This window comes from Epinephelus moara, chromosome 5 (genome assembly GCF_006386435.1).
Source record: "Epinephelus moara isolate mb chromosome 5, YSFRI_EMoa_1.0, whole genome shotgun sequence".
In the NCBI taxonomy this organism is placed as follows: domain Eukaryota; kingdom Metazoa; phylum Chordata; class Actinopteri; order Perciformes; family Serranidae; genus Epinephelus; species Epinephelus moara.
In genome coordinates, this window is record NC_065510.1 from 43,372,350 (window position 1) to 43,392,150 (window position 19,801).

Sequence of the window (19,801 nt, forward strand, 5' to 3'; positions counted from 1 at the left end):
CTTCTGGAGGCAAGATGTCCGGGGTTTGCCTACAGACACTACATTCACTGAATGTAGAGTCTACAATGTAGACTAAATAATCTAAACATGACAGTGTGCTGCTCCAGCAGCATAAGCAGTCACTCTCTTAGCTCTAGCTGCATTTAGAGATGAAACCTAGTACAGGGACGGACTAAACTATTTTTCGCCTTAAGACTGAAGCATTTATTTAGATAATTCCTTTAGCAAAATGTACTTATACTGTAGTAAAACTATGTAACTTTGAAAGAACAAACAACACATCCTTTCCCTAATAAATGAAAAAGCAATAAATGCGCTTTTCCTCAGTTCAACTCAATTCAAATTCAACTTTTGATAGAACATTGTTGTGTAATGGACATTACTGAGTCAGTTTGCTGACTTAATGACTCTTCTATAATTTAGCATTTACTGTTATCTTGCAATTGACACCCGTGGCAACAGTGCTCCTGCAAGTTACACTGGATTATTATTAGTGATACATTCATGTTTAAGGGGTGAGAGGAGCCTCAGAGTGCCTCCATTTTTTTATACAATGGTCAGTCTTTCATTTATTCAGCCACTTTTAAATTAGTCATGAAATGTATTACTTACAAGTTAAAAATTGCAAACTAAACCAAATTTTGACTCCAGGCTTATTGAGGACCCCTCTCCCACTGTGGCCGGGTAATCAGTGCCACTTTTCCCACACCCCTGCTGGGTAGTTTAAGCTAAAATAAAGGTAAATAAGATGCCAGACCCCCCCCCAGAGGATCCCCACGGACTAAGTCCTCAAAGTCTAGAAACGCCCCTGGTCTATGCAAATACAGTGACGCACACTCTTGAAGTCCGTGCGTAACCCATCCTCCGACTGGTTATCACACATATATTTAACCCACCACGTTTGATATTGTCTGTCACTGCTGAAAGGAGAGCGGTCTGTCAGCTGAGAACACCCCAGTCATGGACGGCTCCACTAAAACACCAGTTAAAAACTGTGAGGGACTGAGGGAAGATTTAAAAGCAGGTGAATCGGCTTCACCTGGATGCTGGGGTTCTGGCATGAAAAACATGTGTGGCTTCATCCCGCCGGACTACCGACACGAGCTGGTACAGCTGTTCAGACTGGCGGGACCGGTGGTAAGGCTCACTTTAGTCTAGAGTTTGTTTGAACTGAAACAATGATGTCAACTGATTTTTGAATGGAGACTTTTTACTTAAATGTTTTTTGAATGTGTTCACGTTTCTCCGACTTATTGAACATTATTTATGTATTAATATGTAGTTTGTTATGTTCATGAAGCACAGTCTTATTAAGGCAAGGCACTACAGGTGAATGCTTTATTTGCATATTTAAACATTAAAACTTGTAAGGGACTGTTCTTTAAGCTACTCATCAGAGGAAGGGGGGTGGCTTTTTTTTACCCTCTCCATAAATAGTCTATTTTTCCTTGTGCCATAAATTACCATATTTCCTTTACCATAAATTAGTTATTTGATTTTAACATTTAGGCTACCCTTTGATGTTTGAAAGTTAAAACTTGAAGACGAAATCCTGGAGTTGAAAAAGCCCTTTTTTCCCACCTTTGTGGTGCTTGATTTTGATGAAATATCCCCATTGTAAGCATTTCGGTTATGTTTTTTGTTTTGTTTTTCTAACAGAAGTGTTTGTCCAAGGACCGTCGAATCTTGAAAATTCAATTTCTGTTTTTACAGTTTCTAGCTATGATACATTGTGTAATTTTGATGTTTAAAAAAAACCCCAATGTTAAAAAAAAAAAATCCTAAACTAAATACAAAATACAGACACTTAAATTTGTAATCCCTTTCCTAAGCCAAAATAAAAAACACATCCCTCACCAGTAACATATTTGTTATATTTTATATAGTTATATTTAAGGCTAATGATATCTATTAGGTCATTTTCTATGATGCCTCATATTTTTATTTGTTTTATTTATTTATTCGTATAAACAAGAAAATGAAGACGTTTGTGTTTGTTTTTATTCTCCAGATCATTTCCCAGTTGATGGTCTTCCTGATCAGTTTCATCAGCACTGTGTTCTGTGGTCACCTGGGGAAAACTGAACTTGCAGCAGTAGCGTTATCAATTGCGGTGAGAAAACCTTGTTGAGTCTTATCTGTGTTTGGAATGGAGTAGAGCCGTGCAGAGACCTTTAGAGGGGCAGGTGCTAAAAGTTAAAAAGGGGCATAAACGGAACAATAAAACAAACAAATTAAAATATCATAAACAAACATATTTTACAGCCTAACCTGCTGAATTTTAGCAACCCATATTCAAACACAATGTAACATGGAACCCTGTCATTGTCACCCACCCGTTGATAAAGAAATCAAGAATTATGACAAATATGATGAGATTATGAAGGTGTTATAATAAAATTTTAGCTCACTTTCCTTTAAGTTTCTCAAAAACTGTACAGTAAAACAATATGAACCTCTGTATGGCCGTAGTCAGTGTCATCCTAAACAGGAATCTATTAGAAATGCTGGATAACCTATAAAAGAAAGGTTTTCATGAAAGGTCAAATATGAATATTTGATGATATTTTAACTTTGGAGCTCCCTTTTTAGAAAGAAAACAACAGTACAATTGAATAACTTTAAATTTTAATTTGATTTCTTATAACATGCAAAATAGTGTTTTACTTGGTATATCAAATGTGAGAAATTATTGCCGAAATACAGGTCTTTCTTCGTCCTTTTTGGCCACTCATAGCACCCATACCTTAATCAAAAATAAACGTATTATTATTATTAATTGTTAATTGTTAAAAGTTCTTTTTGACAAAGACCGCGGGCAGGCCTTTACAAAAAAAAATCATAAAATATGCCTCGACAGAAGGCACTTTGGACATTAAGGAGCAAAGGGGCAGGTGCTCAAGCCCCCTTAACCTCCCCCTCTGCACATGCCTGGTTTGGACTGGCTTTGAAATCATCTATCTTTAAATATACAGTTTATGTTTTTCCCTGAATTATATTCATTTTTTCTTTTTGCAGGTGGTTAATGTCACTGGTGTCTCCATTGGTACTGGTCTGTCATTAACTTGTGATACCTTAATATCTCAGGTAGTGTACTCTCCAGATGTTGCTTTTTAACTATTAATCACTGTTTTACTGTTCGTACACTTAACTTACCAAGACACAGGTTGTCTTTTCACTTTGATTTATATTCAGTTTTATTCATAAAGCCCCATATCACACATTACAATTTGCCTCAGAGGGCTTTGCAACGTATGACATCCTTTTGCCCTTGGACCCTCACAGCGGACAAGGAAAAAACCCTTTAATGGGGGTAAAAAAAATGAATAGAGACCCTGGGGTCCTTTTGAAAACAGCTCAACAATGAGCTTTTGTATCATGTTAGTTTTCTTTGACCAGTCATACCCTTGGTTATTGGTGTGATTTGGTGTTTTCTAACTCTGCTTATTTGAGTGTCCATCTCCCTGTTTCGTGCAGACCTATGGGAGCGGTAACTTGAAGCGTGTGGGTGTGATTCTCCAGAGGGGAATTCTGATTCTGTTGCTGGCCTGTTTCCCCTGCTGGGCTGTCCTCATCAACACTGAAGTTCTCCTACTTGCTGTCAAACAGAGCCCAGAAGTCGCCAGGTTAGTCAATAATAATCCCAACCGGAACTACTGCCTCATGGTTATGTGCCTTCATGCACCAGTCAACTGCAGGTACAGTTTACATTCATGTCTGTGAAAATATGGATGTTTCACACACATCTTCCCCCCAGCACCACAGAAGATCTATACAGTCAGCACAGTTTCAAGGTGGGTACCCAAGATTAGTGTCACCAATTCAGTATCTGACTAAATATTTCCCCTTCCTTTCATGATATATGATGTTGAGTAATGGCCAGAAAAGTGTTTTATGCAGAACATTGTGAGTCACAGTGAAGTTAACCCTTGACCCTTTAGATATAAAATGTCATCACTGCATCATTTTAATCTATTAGACATTTTTTGTGAATTTTTGTCATAATTAGCATGCATCAATTCTTGGGTTTTGGCCAAAAACATGTTTTGTAAGGACAAAGTAGCCTTGACCTATGACCATTGACCTGCAAAATGAACTGATGATTAGAGACAGTTAGTGGACATAGTCATCAGTTCATTGCTTAGTGATAGTGGCTGTTGGTGCCAAAATTGAAGCAATTCTCTTCTTGAGATATCATGTTCACAAGAATAAGACAGATTAGGTCACAGTGACAGTGAGTTATGACCACCAATTCGAATCAGTTCCTTGTTGAGTCCAAGTAGAGGTTTGTGCCAAATCTGAACAAATTCCCTCATGGTGTTCTTGAGATATTGGGCTCTAGTTTCCCGGCGCAGCGCAGGGTGGCGCAGGGTGGCGAACCCCGTGCAGAGCTAGTTTCGAGCAGCGCAACCCGAGGCATGCTCAGTTTGGTAGTTTGGCAGACCGAGGTGCGCTGAGATGGGTGTGGCGGCGCAGCAGGGGGAGGTGTCGACAGATCCAGCTTGGCGCAGTGACAGTTTCATGCCAAAAGGCTTCGCCGAAGGTGCGCTAAAAGCTTGCAAGCTGAAACCACGTCTACCGTCAGCGCAGGGGGAGCGCAGCCGGTGTAAGCCGAAGTTTGGCTGACCGGCGGACAGTGCGCACACGTCACCAAAACCTCACAGGCAGGTTTCCAGAATATCAGGCACATTAACGATGCAATAAATACCCCAAAAAACCACTATTCAATGCAACTATCTGCAATCAGCACATAAATGTATCTCTATATCGACTGTCCCGTCACATCTGATGTCAGATCAAAGGGGATTGGCACCGTTTGGCACGTTTGGCACGCGTAATGGAAACCCAACCTGATTTGATTAACACAGCTGCAAACTAATGAGTTCACATCCCTCTCAGCCAACCACAAACAGCCACAGCATCAGATAGGGAGTATATATTCAGCATCTGTCATCTTAGAAAAGTCAAAAGAAAAGAAACAGAGTGAGACTGCGAGAGAGAAAGAGAGAGCGCGCGCACGAGAGAAACGCAACATTGATTTACAATTGTGGTGACCTCCTCCCAGGCTACCTTTGCATCATCAGCCCGTGGAGGTCTGCTCGCAGTTCCGTATATTCGGACACTGCGAGCTTGGACCTCCCGGACCAAAACATCAGTTTCCTCCTGGGAGAAGTTTGGCCGTCTGACGCTGCTGCTCTCTTCTGCCATGGCGAATTGAGTAAACTCTCATTACGCCTTCGCGCGGCGCATTTAAGGGCGAGGAGAGGGGCTCATTTGATTGGTGTGATGTGTGTAAAACCCACTCCACGCCTTCTCTCCTCCCTCTTTCCGACTTGCGCAGGTAGGAGGGACGGAGGTGGGACAGACGAGTAGCTGCGCCAGGTGCACGGTGTGCCAAACTTGCAAAATCCGCCTGGCCACACCCAGTTGGCGAAGCGCAGGTGCACTGCGCCCCCGCCTCGCCCGGTCTGCGAAACTAGAGCCCATTGCGTTCATGCGAATAAGATAGATGCAAGGTCACAGTGACCTTTAACCTCTGACCAGAAAAATCAATTTTGAGTCCAAGTAAATGTGTGTAGCACAGTTGTCCTTGAGATATCACATTCATGAGAATAAGACAGACAAGGTCATAGTGACTTTGACCAACGACTACCAAAATCTAATCAGTTCATTTTTGAGTTCAAATTGACATTTGTGCCAAATTTGAAAAAATCCCTCAAGGCGTTCTTGAGATATAGGGGAATGTACGGACACCGACAACCTGAAAACATGATGCCTCTGGCAACAGCTATTGGCAGCGCACAGGCAAATAACAACATTACCTTCAGCATCCTTCCCTTTAGCAATACTACCGTACATGTTTTCTCATTTAGACTGACAAGCTGTTTACATTAACAAGTGTAGAATACTCAACAACCTGTTAACTCTCTTACTGCCGACTTCTGCTAGCTAATCAGAGGGGTGTACCACGAAGTGAGATAAGTGTTTCAGCAAGGTATTTTGAGTCTAAAGGCAGAGTTTTCCATCCTACAAAGGTTGCTCTCTTTTTGACCTGGCTAGATCTCCACATTAACTTGTGCTGCAGACCTAACATGGTTTGGACCTGTTTATGTTAAGTTTTGGCTTGAAATCAGCTAAAGTGCACCTTTATTGCCCCTTTGAGTAACATCACATGTAGTCAATAGTCAATGCACTTCTTAAATGCACTTTATCCAACTTGTTGAGCTGAAACATTACATAAATGCCACCCATCGAAGCTCTGCAATTACACTAGGGCTTACTGTAGCCTATGTATTGTGTCCCATCTTTTAACACAGTAACCTACAGTAGAACAGTGACGCAAATGCAAAATCACAGGTAGCATACGCTAATAGTTAACTCTATTATTTATCAGGATGACCTTGACTTGCAAATGAAATGCAGAATAACTCCTTCAAACAACTCCCTTTCATTATCCTTCATTATGGGACAATGTCAGTATATGTAAATGCGGTTCTTGAGGAAAACGTTTAAATCTGCTGCATCAAATTCATAGTTTAAGAGCCGTACAATGTGCAGTTGTCAAAAATAAACAGAGTTCAGTCATTTTCTGCCAGCATTCCTCTCTCTCCTTAACTGATGCAACATTACTGTTTTTTACTGTAATACTTTTTAAAATATTCTTTAAAGGCGGAAGTAGGTGGCACGCTTACGATCAAAGAGTCAAATGACGCACTGAACACCTCATTTTGTAGGAACACGCACAAAGCCTGAGGAAGAAATCCTGGGTTACCAGAGTAAGTTGATAACCACCTTTGTGGTACCTGTTATCTCTGACAGAGGTTTCAGGGTTTGTCTAGCCAGTTAAAGCAAAGAGAGACTGTTCCTGTTGAAGTTGCTTCATGGTACAGCACTCAGGTCAAGATTTTCAAATGTAAACATCAGTAAACATCAGGGAAAAGATGGAGAAGATGGGCACTAGTTGAACTAGCATCCTGCTAGCCATTGTACAGGTGCTGGATAATAAACTGGGAAACCACTGTCGACTTCACCGATGACATCAATAAATTCACAGAGTCTGTGGTGGGTTTAAATTGTAAAACCACAGAAGAAACTGAACCCAAAGCTACAGTTAAATCATTCCACAATCAGACACCATAGATTACCAGAACCATCTGGGATGCTGTAAACACACATATGACAGCCGGTCTGGAAACTTGGACAATTATAAAGCAGCAGTCTGTAATGTAAGAACAGGCAAAAAGTGACTTAATTACGGTACACAAGTTGAAACAGGTAACAGGAGCTTCATTTCACTGGAGCTATACCTTGTATGATTTCTTGTGACAAATTAATGATGGCTTGATCTGCTGAGCTCTCTGACAGGCAACACTATTCTTTAGTCCTTATCTGGCATATTTTTAAAGGTATAGTATGCAGTCACTGTGCATAAAAAATATTGCCAACTAAAGTGACATTCAACCCCAGATTCAGTCTTGTTAACTACATTTGTGTTTTTCGGCGCTAGCTTCCTCTTGGATGCATGCAGCTCACTGTCTGGCACCTGGTTGCTACCTTTTCACAAAGTCCTGACCTCACCTGCTGGCTGTGCCAAGGAACATTCTAAACACAGCAAAATATGAGGGAAATAAGAAATTTTAGGCAGAGGGCAGAGTCTCTGTGGATACACACTTCTAGTGGGTCATAAGTGATGATTGAGAGGAATTACTTCTGTATGAGTCCATACATTTTTTCCCCCTAAAGCAACATATAACTTTATTGACACTGTTAGATATGTGACTTTATCTCAACTGACAATCTGTCAACATCAAACCTGTATTAGCTCAATTTTCTGGCCACTTGGGGGTAGCAAACACCAGCTGTAAACACAACAATGTCACTTATATTAGCCTCGCGTCACCAGGCTCTTCAAGCGAAGAGCCTGGTGTCTATTCACTCTGAATTTTGTCTGGATTCTGGTTCCGGTCTAGGGAGCAGATGCAGTATTCACCAAATTCACCAAACTAAAAGTGTTCACCATAGTAAAACTTTAAATTCTGGCGCACCATCGATTTGGGGTGATGAGGGGTGTAAGAAAATCGATTAACTTGGGGCTTGGGGCTTTTCTTGTAAATTATATTCTTTAAATTAAAAGGTTCACCGCATTTTTATTAGCTTGGTGCTTTTATTTTTGCGGAAAGGCACATCCATCGAATTCCAGATCCTGTCTCACTCGCCCTGGTTCCGTTTCCTTACCAAAACGGCCACTAACGGCCCCAGACTACACTTATATAGTCATGGAAAATGTTAACAAATGGTTGCTCATTTACGCATCCAGGAGATATGGAGCAACAATAACATTCATTTATTTGTATTTCTGACCACCTGATGAACTTAAATGTATAATGTACAGGATTGTTAGTTACTCTTTGTAAAAACTTTTGCCCATGGAAATGAAAGTAAAAGCCAACATCACATTCACTGTTGTTTGGCATTTTGCCTCACTATATTTGCAGTTTTATGCCTCTGTCCTGGCGATAGCTGTGGCTGGAGGTATTATGATGTTAGGTTGTCCATCCGTGCCATTCTCATGAACTTGATACCTCAAAAACTCCTTAAGGAAATGTTTCAACTCAAGAATTCATTGTGTAATTATGACAAAATTTCACACAAATGTCTAATTGGATAAAATATTGCAGGGATGACACTGTATATTCAAAAGGACATCATAATGTTCTGCAAAAATACTTTCTGGATAATACTCCACAACATATCTCAGAAACAGAAAGAGAGACATTTACTGAATACTGAATTGGGGTTATTAATCTTGGGTGTCCACCTTGAAACTGTAGTGATTGTGATCTTCTGTGCTGCCAGGGGGAAGATGTGTGTGAAGCATCCATGTCTTCACAGACATGGAAGTAAACTGTATGCTGAGGCATACAACCATGACGTGTTAATTTTAGTTTCGACATGCTTCACTATGTCCACTAACTGTCTCTAACTGTTATTAATGAGATAGATGAGCAGTTTACAATTATTGGTTTAGTCATCTAATTCGTTTTTAGTTAGAATCATGATTTAGGTCCAGACCCAACATTGTCACATGGGGATGAATCCTAATGACTCATAGACTCACATTTTATAAATCCAATATATATTTACAGTCCTATGTTTTAATTATTTGTTGTCTCTCTGCATGTAGTCTCTCCCAGCTGTATGTAATGATCTTCATGCCTGCTCTGCCGGTGAGTGTGGTGCATTCTAAACCCCTGTGTGTTAAGATAATGATATTATACATACAGAGGTTTTCAAGTTTTGCTTTATCAGTACTCACAAGACTATATTTGCCAAGAGTATGCCAAAGTGACACTGATCAAATTTTCTATTTCCTTTTTTTAGGCTGCTTTTATGTACCAGCTACAAGGGAGGTATCTTCAAAATCAGGTACAGCAATGACATTCACTAATATTAAAGTTTATGGCCATAGTTATTCAAATAAATACTGACTCCAGATACTGTGGTTTTCAGGGAATTATATGGCCTCAGGTTATAACTGGAGGGATTGCAAATATCCTCAACGCAGTCATCAACTACGTTTTCCTCTTCTGTCTGGACATGGGTGTTGCGTGAGTATTTTATCATTACTTTGTAGTAGAGCTTACCAATTATTCGTTTATTATAACACTTAATGATGTTATTAAGACAGTTAAACTGTCTTTAAATAATTTCTGTGTCCAGGATTTTTTGTTTGGGCCTAAAAGCCTGCTCAATGACGCACTTAAGCCGTCCTTAACGTAACCTCTCTACTACCATATAAATGCTACATTACTACTGACATTAGAGTGCAAAGTATCAGTGTCATTTCTTTAGCCCACTTTGTGATAACGTTAGCTGCTGAACGAGAGGTTATAGCCATGCAGTGGCTCTTGTTCCCTGGTTTGGAGGGTTTATACTGGGAAACCATGTGTGTGCTGCTGACTTGGCTGCTAAAGAGAGTCTGTGGCTACACAGCGGCTCATGATTCGGCTCGGAGTCCCATATGTTACTGTGCTACTGGGTTAGCTGCTGCAGAACGTCTGTAGCTTTGCAGCAGCTCGTTCTTTGGTTCAGTGTGTTTTTTTTCCACCACTCTCTCTCACCATAGCCCTCATACAGCCTATAAGCCTGTGTCAACTCAACATAAGAGTAACATATGCCTTAAAAATTAAATCAAGCAATTGTCCAGTTCAACAATTCTTATTATTTGTCAAATGTAGTGTTTATTACTGGATTGTTGTATTGGATGACACTGTACACAGACATCTATTCACCTTGTAACTCAGTGTGTTACTATTCAGTAACATCTTTTATATTATTCTGAAAGACCATCTGGACATAAGATGTATATGAAGCTCAGTTTCATAACTATAAACAGCTGTCAACAAAATGTGAATATAATAGTGCTTTCTACACTTTCCTCTTTTTTCTAAATGTAATGTCTTTTTTATCTTGAAGTGGATCTGCTGCAGCCAATGCTATCTCACAGTATTTGCTGGCTGTGTTCTTATTTGTTTACATCTGCTGGAGGGGACTGCATAAGGCTACATGGACAGGTCAGTTGTTTTCTCATTGCTTTTGAGATATTTCACCACAAAATAAAACTGACTGAAATGTAAGCTTTTCTTCTTATGATGTTACAGGTGTAATTCTCTTACACCTGTGCCTTGCTACCTGCATGAGCAGTGCGTGACAGCTGCCTTTCTGAACTGCTGCAGTTTGCACACATACAGTGTGTGCACAGACAGCATTGCTGCTGCAGAGCTGCCTGCTGCTGTAACAACTGTGTTTTCACAATTAAAAGCCGGCACTCAACTTAATCATGGAGCCCTGTTAGCCACTGCATTGTTAACAACACGTCATGACCAGTGGTGTAGTGGGGGCTATATGCAGGTATACGGGGTATACCCACCTCTATTTCTGGCCATTTACAGTGTACCCACCTGTTAGCCAAAAAGCCACTGGGGTATATAGGAGAGTATACCCACCTCCTGTGTAACCTACCCATCTAACTTGAAGTACAACCACCTGATCAATTACCACCACACCACTAGTCATGACAGTATTTTACAATAAAAAGCCTAGTATTAACAAATGAAGGGATTCTGTCGACAGACATATTGTCAGAGGGCTTATTTTGAAATGGAACTGTACAGGTTGAGTTAAAAGAAATTTTTGTATGTTTTCACGTCTGGGACAATTGAAATTGTACTGAAAGGTGATATAAAGTCAATACAGTTCAAGTTCAAGTTCAAGCATTTTTATTATCCCCTAGGGGTAATTAGTTCCACAGCTAGTAGTTAACGAAACAACATAGAAACAAATATATATGTCAAGACAACACACACATCGAGCCAAAACAAGTCATTTAAAAGTCTACAGTTATCAAGACATCATTCACTGTCATCATTCACATCATTCACTTACATCACTGTCTTTTTTTTTGCTGAAACTGCACGTCACATGGAAAAAGGGGGATCTTCCCCTGGCACTTTTTTAATAAACAAGCTCTATTTTGCTGGAACCTTATTTACATTAAAAGTACTATGTTATTATCATTGTGAATTAAATAATGGTTGGGGCAGGGGTCCACCTGGCACTCTATTGTGGGCCAGATTTGGACAGTTGAGTTGAGAATCACTGCTCTAGATGTTCTGCAGGCCACGTGTGAGCAGCAATGCTAAGGCGGGTAGTGTGGCTGCTCTAACCAGCTCACTCTGGCACAGAAAATAAATATACAAGAGGTTCTGTGACGCACACGTGCTGCTCAGGCAGGGAGTGTGGGCCGGCTGTTATTCTATCTAGTAATTTCATCCTCTTTCATCATTCAAGTCCCTGGTCTTACACAATTTCTTAATTGGTTGTCTATTGTGGACATTCCAGTTATGAATGTTTGACGAGATTAGTTACACTCTGTTAACTTTGTAATGTAGTGCAGGGGAGAGGTGACACTTTTGACGCATCTGGCCCAAGTTAGGATTTACTTTTAAGTTCTATTATTTGTCAGAAGGCTGTTGTATAAGACTAGAAAAAAATTGCAGTAATACAGTTATCCTGGCCTTTTTCTGATTTGAACTAAAAGTTTGCACAATTATTTATGTGTGTGAAATGAAAGATTGAGAGGGCCCTTTCAACCTGGGCTCTGTATGACTTTAACCTGTAGTATTTAAAGAATTACAAACATTAGACTCATGTGGATCTTTTTTCAAGCATAAATCTCAAAGTGGCATATGTCTAGCCATGTCTGTATTGAGATTTTAGCATAACCAACTGCTCACAGGTATTACCTCTAATGTGAAACTGTAAAGGAAAGCCATTCTACAGTTTAATGTACATACCTCTGACCCACAGGTTGGTCACTGGACTGTCTGCAGGAGTGGGGACCCTTCATTCGGCTTGCCATCCCTAGTATGCTCATGCTTTGTCTGGAGTGGTGGATGTTTGAAATAGGAGGATTCCTGGCCGGAGTGATTAGTGAGGCTGAGCTGGGAGCTCACTCCGTGGTTTATGAGTTGACGGTTATAGCTTACATGGTAATATATGTTTTTCTCACCATTAATTATGTATTAATATTAACCGCTAACCATCTACCTGTGTGTTGGCTATTGCTTCAGTGAAATTATAATTTAGAAAGTGTAGCATTTATACACTTTTGGTAATTACTTGGATATATGTTTTCCCACAGAGTCCAATGGGATTTGCTGTTGCTGCCAGTGTACGGGTTGGGAATGCTCTTGGTGCAGGAAACATAGAGCAGGCCAAGCTGTCTTGCAAAGTCCCCATTATTTGTACATGTAAGACCCAGTTTATACTGAACATACATGATGTATATGAAAACACTGTAATTTGAAAACAGAAAATACATAATAATACTTTAAAATAGCATGCCAGTCATTGGAGTGTTAAAAAAATGAACTGGTGATATTTTTCTAAAAACCAAGCAGTTTGGCCTGAATGTTCATTTTAAAGACTATGATTGGCATGTAATCAAAGCATGGCCTGAGCGAGGAATTAAATTGAACTTTTGATCCATTACCAGAGATATGAGAGATTTCTTGTAATATTTCAGACTGAATCAGAGAAGAGGTTAATACACAAATGTAATCACACTTAGTACTTAACATACTTACTTATAAAGTAATCACACTTTATATTTAGAATTCACTACTGAAGCCACAAACTCAGTTTGGACGTATAAACCAGTTTTCAGCTACAAACCACTTCTCACACTTAAAACGTTCATTTGAAATCAGTTGCTTTCTTGTGTTCACTTCTTCCCCTGGTGATTTCAATATATTAATTGTTCAAAACACACTTTTCTTACAGTGTTCAATTTCTTAACAACATTTGTGTTTCTTTTCCCCATGGCAGTAATAATTGCATGTTTAGTTGGAGTTAGCTTCAGCGTTGCCAGAGATGTCATTGGATACATCTTCACATCAGAGCAGTGAGTAGAGTCTTTGACACAATATCCTTCTCCGTCTTGTGCTGACACATTATGCAGCCATTTTGTACTTCCTTATTTTCAGTGCATGTGACATAGCAAATTTAGTTTTAATATTACTGTCCAGGTTGTTACATGTTAACCAAAGTCATCATCCTCATGCTGACTCACAAGCACTGAACTCCTTATTGGTAATGCCACATTAAACACTGCTAAAACAGCTATTTATCCCATCTTGCAGAGTCTGCCATAAAGTATCTTTTGCCCTGTTTGTTCCATGTCAGTTAGGCTTAAGAAATCAATTTCCAGTTTAAAGTGACATACAACATTTTTTAGCCAAAATGGTGGTAAGGAAAACAAAAAACAAACTTCAGGCTCAATAAAATCAAAAAGAAGGGCCATATGCCAGGAGTGGCTGGGATGTCATGTTATTATGTCATGTCATATTACACATTCCTTTTTCATTATGAGAGGAGAGGTCTTGCTTATATGCAGTTTTTCTTATCTGCTTTTTAGGGTTGGATGGTATTGTGGTATTACTGTATGCCAGGGTATTTAGAAATCTGAACGGTGTCAGTCCAAATGGAGACACTCATCTTTATATTAAAGTCATATGGAGAGGCTATGTATTTAAAGGGAAATTTCGGTTTATTTCAACCCGTCTCCTATCGTCCTAAATTTGTTTCAAGTGACTAGTGTAAATAATAGTTAGCATGTTAACCGTTAGCCTAGATACAGCCGGGGCGCATAGTAGCGTCAGACCTGTTAAAACGTAAGTGAACGGGCAACCTTCAAGTGCAAAGTTAGTCCACTAAACAAGCTTTTTCTCCACAAAGACCACCTCATATCGTTAGGATAAATGTCAGAGAACATATAGAAAACGACATGTAAACATGTTGTCTTACCTTACCGGTGTGCTGCCATGTTTGTTTATCCCTCTAGCTCTGCTTTCCAAAGCGCGGCCGAAATATCGCGAGAACAAGCAGCGATCTCATACCGTGCCTGAAATCTGCAGCACTTTAGAGGAGTTCCAAGTCTTGTGATATACATCTCGTATCACAATACAGCCAAAAAATATTGTGGTATTATTTCTAATACATATCGCCCAGCCCTAATGTACAGTTGTATCTGTAGAGCTTGCTAAACATAGCAAACTTGCTGGTTGGGGGTGTGGGTGTTAGGTAGCATTGCACACAAATACTGACATATATTGTGTACCCCGGTGAAATTTTAGGAAGGTATGACTTGAACAAATGAAAAACTACATACGCCCAAACCTACTGTTCATTGTATTTATCTGTCAGTTGGAGATGTTTTGATATACACTTATCTCACTAAAGAAGTCATGATTACTCTTATTGCCAAAACTCGTTTTGTGTCAATCAAGAATCTCTATCTGCATGTTTCAGAGAGATTTTACAGAGGGTTGCTGACGTCATGATCGTGTTCTGCTTCTTGCATGTTGGTGATGCTATTGCGGTGAGAAAGAATGTCATACAAGTCATCAAGATTTCAGACCAAATATTGACATACAGAATTTAATGTGACCAAATCTCTGTTTGATGTCTACAGGGTGTGACTGGAGGTGTTCTCAGAGGAGCAGGAAAACAGTCAGTTGGTGCTCTGTGTAACCTGGTGGGGTTTTATTTCATAGGTGTCCCTATTGGTGTGTCCCTAATGTTCGCAGCAAACATGGGGATTGTAGGTAAGATCATCCATTAATGTACTGTTTTGCAATTAGTGCTGTATGTAGTCTTATCTCTGCCTGTCAAGTAACATTCAGGAAAGCCATTAAAACTCTTCTCTCATCTCTGTAAAAGGACTATGGACAGGACTGACCATTTGTACATTACTGCAGTCGGTTTTCTTTGTCACATTTGTGTATAAACTGAATTGGAAAAAGGCTGCCGAAGAGGTACATACATACATTCCTTGACCAAAATGTGAATTTTTACTTGTTCTGAGATATATTTTAAAACCTGCTATTAACAACTGTCTTAATGTCTCTGATCAGGCTCTTCTGAGAGCAGGAGTCCAGGTGAAAGATGAAAAAGAGATGGTTGGGATAGAAAATGCAGGTAAGCTCCAACACCCAAATGGAAACATCCTCATGTAACAGTATTTTGTTGATACTTAAAGTTTTCCCTCAAACCTCCAGGTGCAAATCAGAGCCAGCCCCAGATCAGTGTTACTGCATCCAGCTGTGAGCATGCTGAGGAAGGCCAGAATAAAACCAGTACCACTACAGTAGGAAATGTTCTGTCGATAACACAACTGGTGTTACGGCGTGGCTTCGCATTGCTGTTCATGGTTGTCATCCTTGTCGCTGGAATCTTCATAAGCAACATCCTCACTAGGTTGCTGAAATAAGTCATCCCATAATGTTTTCATGTTAACACTGAATCCCATTTTATTGAAAGGGTTGCTGGCGCTGTTGATCCCACTGAGGATCAGCCCGAGTCTGCAGCATTGTGCTGCTTATAGCCAACAACCCTATCATAAATAACTAGACAGCCACTCTATGGCAGAGAGTTTAATTAAACAAGGTAATAAGCATGGATATTTTCTAAAGAGTTAGAGGACCAAAGCACTTCAGTCTGGAGGGCTGTAATCAAAAAAATTCCTGGTCGACTGAAATTCTACCTACTTTCAACCAATCGATTGGTTGATGGACAAAAAATATCTGCATGTTATCTCTAGATTATCTAAATTGGTCACAGGGCACTGTCACCAAAGCACTATTTTCTTGTGAGTTTGACATTAACACTTGTCCAGGGAAAGTAAACTCTGTGTTTGGGTAAATGGTATGCCTCGAGTGAAAAATAAATGTGATGTCCACTGTAATATTATCTGTAAAAACTGCACACTGTATTGCTGGAAGCATCCAGCTAGTGTCTCACCGCCAAGCACTGAGCAGGCCTGATGAGAAAAATCTGACATAGTGGACACCATATAAGTTAACTGTGGGTTTGACAATGTATTATACAGCATAACGTTACTAATGTTAAATATCTCTGTAACGCTGCATGTGAGAGAGACTTACTAATTTTAGCCCAGTAGTTAATGTTAGCATCCTGCCACTCCAACAAGGGCTCCGGTGTGATCCTATCCCTTTTGGAAGCTTTATAATCCAGTCTTTAAGAATTACTGTTGCCAACTGGGAAAAGAAACGCTTTGGTGGAGACACAGCCTTATTAAAGTATCACCAGTGATTTTCTGATCAATGAGAACTTCATCAGACAAGAGCATATTGACCAAACAACCAGAATCTAACAGCCCTGCTGGACAACAACTTAAAACTAAGCCTACTATGACACATAAAGGGCAAATATTGCTTAACGCAACTTTGCAAGAATTTCTTGAGGCATTCCATATTTGCATCACCATAACAAGCACTAAGAAGGTGCTGTGTAATGTATTTAACAAAGTGGAACATGCCAAGTTAAGTAGCTCAGGTAGAGTTAAAGAAGAAAATGTTTTGATTTTAGGGTAAAAATTTGAGAAGTTTGCACACTGTGCTTTGAGTTCAAGTGTAAATTAAGGGCATACGTACAGATATATATAAGTACAGATAAATAATAGGGCTGTAATGGTCCACAAAATTCACAGTTTGATACGATACAGTGGTGTCACAGTTTGGTGTGTTTTTGATACAGCAAAAAGTAGAAATGCTAGAGAATTTTCCTTTATTTTCTTATGTTTTATTTTTAATTGTATGTTACTCTAATTCATTTATTTATTTATACTAAAATCATAAAGTGTGATCTTTTTTTACTTTGAACACTGATGGAGCTAAGTGCCCCGTTACTACTGACATTAGAGCTGACACTACAGCACATAGTATTTATGTCGTTTCTATCGCTCACTGTGTGTCAGTGGTGAGGTTGCTACATTCCACAAGCTCTCTGAGCTCTCTCAGTCCAAAAAATGCATGAATAAACATTCCTGTTAAATGCTACAATCATATAAACACAAGTTAAACAGCCGTCACTAACGTATCTTTCAGTCTTCAGTCTGCCCGAATCAGCTACCTGGCCAGCCAGCAGTTGCTGCTTACTGCTGTTGGTGTGTGCTTTGAGATAAAGTTAGCTGCTGAAGTAAAGGTTATAGCCCATAGCCATGCAGCAGCTCTCCATGGTTCTCATGCTTCAGCTCAAGGGGTCCCATATGTTACTGTGCTACAGGGTTAGCTGCTAAGGACAGTCTATAGCTGTGGCTCGGTCTTTGGCTTGGTGTGTGTTTTATCCATCTTGCCATCGCCCTCATAATTCACAGCAAAACCAAAGTGGCTCCAAACACAAGACCTGTAGGTTATCATAGGATCTTATGTCTGTAGTTAGTAATGGTGTTACTAACCAACTGATAAGTAACCATCCTGCAACAAGCTAGCTTAGTGTGGCTGGTCTCACTGGAGTACAGTGTTCTGCTTGTGCGGTTCCTTTGTGCGGGGCTGCGGGCTGCCTTGTCAAGCGCAGTAGTTTAAGCCAGTGAATCCCAACCGGTCCAGCCATGGGGTCCAGATTTCTCCTTAGTCATTGGTTCAAGTTACACAGAGTTTAATATATTCAGTGCCATACTTGAATTTGGCAATGTTGTCAAGCTAGTTTGCTGTCTCTGTTAGCTCTGTTATTAACTGTTATTCACTCACTCACTCTACAATAGGAAACAGCACCTCAAAAAAAAATTAAAATTTGTGCCAGTTATTCAGTGTACTTCAAAATTAGGTGTGTTTTTTACAAACCACTGGTTTAAGCTGTATATTTTATTTTTAAGTAATAGGAGAGCTCAACATATCATTTGGTTTGTAATACATACCAAACCAAAAGCTAACAAACGGTTCAATACGAATATGTATATTTTTACACTCCTAGTAAATAATGTACTCTTACATCATCAAAGCATAAGAATTGTGAAAGATTTTTTTTGTTAAGGTTCCTTTAAGATAGTGTTCATGTATGTATCGTGGTCAGTTGTAGTGGATCGATGTATTTGTTCCTGAATCTGTATGTGGTATTTTACACTCATTCTTTTTATGCCTTTGTCAACATCAGTGACAAAATTAAGGAGGATTTTTTTACTGCCAAACACAGTAATCAAAGTGAAAGTCTGTGATACCAAATAAGTTATGTATTAAGCAATACAAAGAGAGGATTTTCTGTTATGAATTGTATCCTCATTATTGTCATCTCTCAATATGAATAAATAATTAAAGGATATATAACTGTGTTGTATGTGCGTTTGTATTTAATACAACCTTAGACTATACCTCATATTCAAAGCTGTGTTTAACAGTACAGAAGAGGCTGTATAAGACTTTAAAAGATGTCCTTTACAACTACAATCCAGGAGTGGAAGGATGTGCTTGAATATCCCACGTAAAGTAATTAAGTAAAATTTTATTTATAAAGAGCATTAACCTAAATGCTCTTTATAAATAAAATTTTACGTAATTACTTTACGTAAAGTGCTGTACAAAAGGAGAAAGGTTGAAAGAAGAGTATTTTAATCATGAGAGACTTGTTTTTATAGTAAAAAGAATATTTATTGACACGTGCACATACGAACAAAAATGTGAAAAGTGTTTGGTGATTACACCCTGTAGAGATTTTATGATTTAAGGAGTGTGATGAATCCATAGTCAAATATGGAACCCCCCCAGAATCTAGATGATGCTACCTAAATGATGTCTGACAGCAGCAGAAGAGAGAGCAGATTTAACATTTTGCAGTGGCATCCTGATTGGCTGATAGAGATTGTGGCAAAGTTTGAGTGGATTACTAGAAGAGTGAACACCCATAGTCAGCTGATTAGATGAAGTAGTGAGAGTGGGATGGAGAGAATTGTGAATGGATGAGCACAAAGACTTCCTGATTGAACTTACACTGAGCTTCATGAGTACAATAACAACATTACAACAGAAGAAAATGGCACAAAAAACCCCCAAACCCAATAAGCAGCATCACAGCTCAAACTAGAGTACATGATTCAAGCATAAAAACACTTAGATGAAAGAGAGACCTTCAGCTGTAACCTAAAGCCTTCAGGAGAGTTTGCTGACCTGACAGCTGGGGGGGAAACTGTTCCACAGCCTGGGACCCAGAACAGCAAACGCACAGTCCCCTTGTGTTTTCAGTCTTGACCTATCAGGCCCTGTTCAGAGGAACTCAGGGGCCTAGCAGGTCACTTGTGGATATTAAATTGAATCCTTAATCTTGATCAGCAGCCAATAAAGCAACATCAGAAAGAGGGTGATGTGAGAGCGTCTTGGTGAGCAGTCTTGCTAACGAGTTTAGCACTAACTGTAACCTTGTAACACTGTCCTGGCTTGGAGAAGAATGA

The 19,801-nt window shown here is 39.5% G+C and overlaps 1 protein-coding gene across 1 annotated transcript; it reads left to right on the plus strand.

The window, feature by feature from the left end:
- The first annotated feature begins 472 nt into the window (after positions 1-472).
- On the plus strand, positions 473-18,683 carry LOC126390125 (multidrug and toxin extrusion protein 1-like). Its single transcript, XM_050044276.1, has 16 exons — positions 473-1,137; positions 2,012-2,113; positions 3,019-3,087; positions 3,478-3,626; positions 9,185-9,227; positions 9,382-9,426; positions 9,511-9,608; positions 10,477-10,574; positions 12,370-12,551; positions 12,704-12,812; positions 13,390-13,465; positions 14,872-14,941; positions 15,035-15,167; positions 15,283-15,377; positions 15,477-15,540; positions 15,621-18,683. The coding sequence occupies exons 1-16, from the start codon at positions 961-963 to the stop codon at positions 15,830-15,832; spliced, it is 1,722 nt and encodes a 573-aa protein (XP_049900233.1). The 5' UTR covers positions 473-960; the 3' UTR covers positions 15,833-18,683.
- Positions 18,684-19,801: the final 1,118 nt, after the last annotated feature.

Bases quoted from the DNA above. Each gene is read 5' to 3' on its own strand.
- LOC126390125 (XM_050044276.1), top strand. From the start codon at position 961: ATGGACGGCTCCACTAAAACACCAGTTAAAAACTGTGAGGGACTGAGG. The intron at 3,627-9,184 runs GTTAGTCAATAA...CTCTGCATGTAG, and splicing joins CAGAGCCCAGAAGTCGCCAG to TCTCTCCCAGCTGTATGTAA. The intron at 12,552-12,703 runs GTAATATATGTT...GTTTTCCCACAG, and splicing joins TGACGGTTATAGCTTACATG to AGTCCAATGGGATTTGCTGT.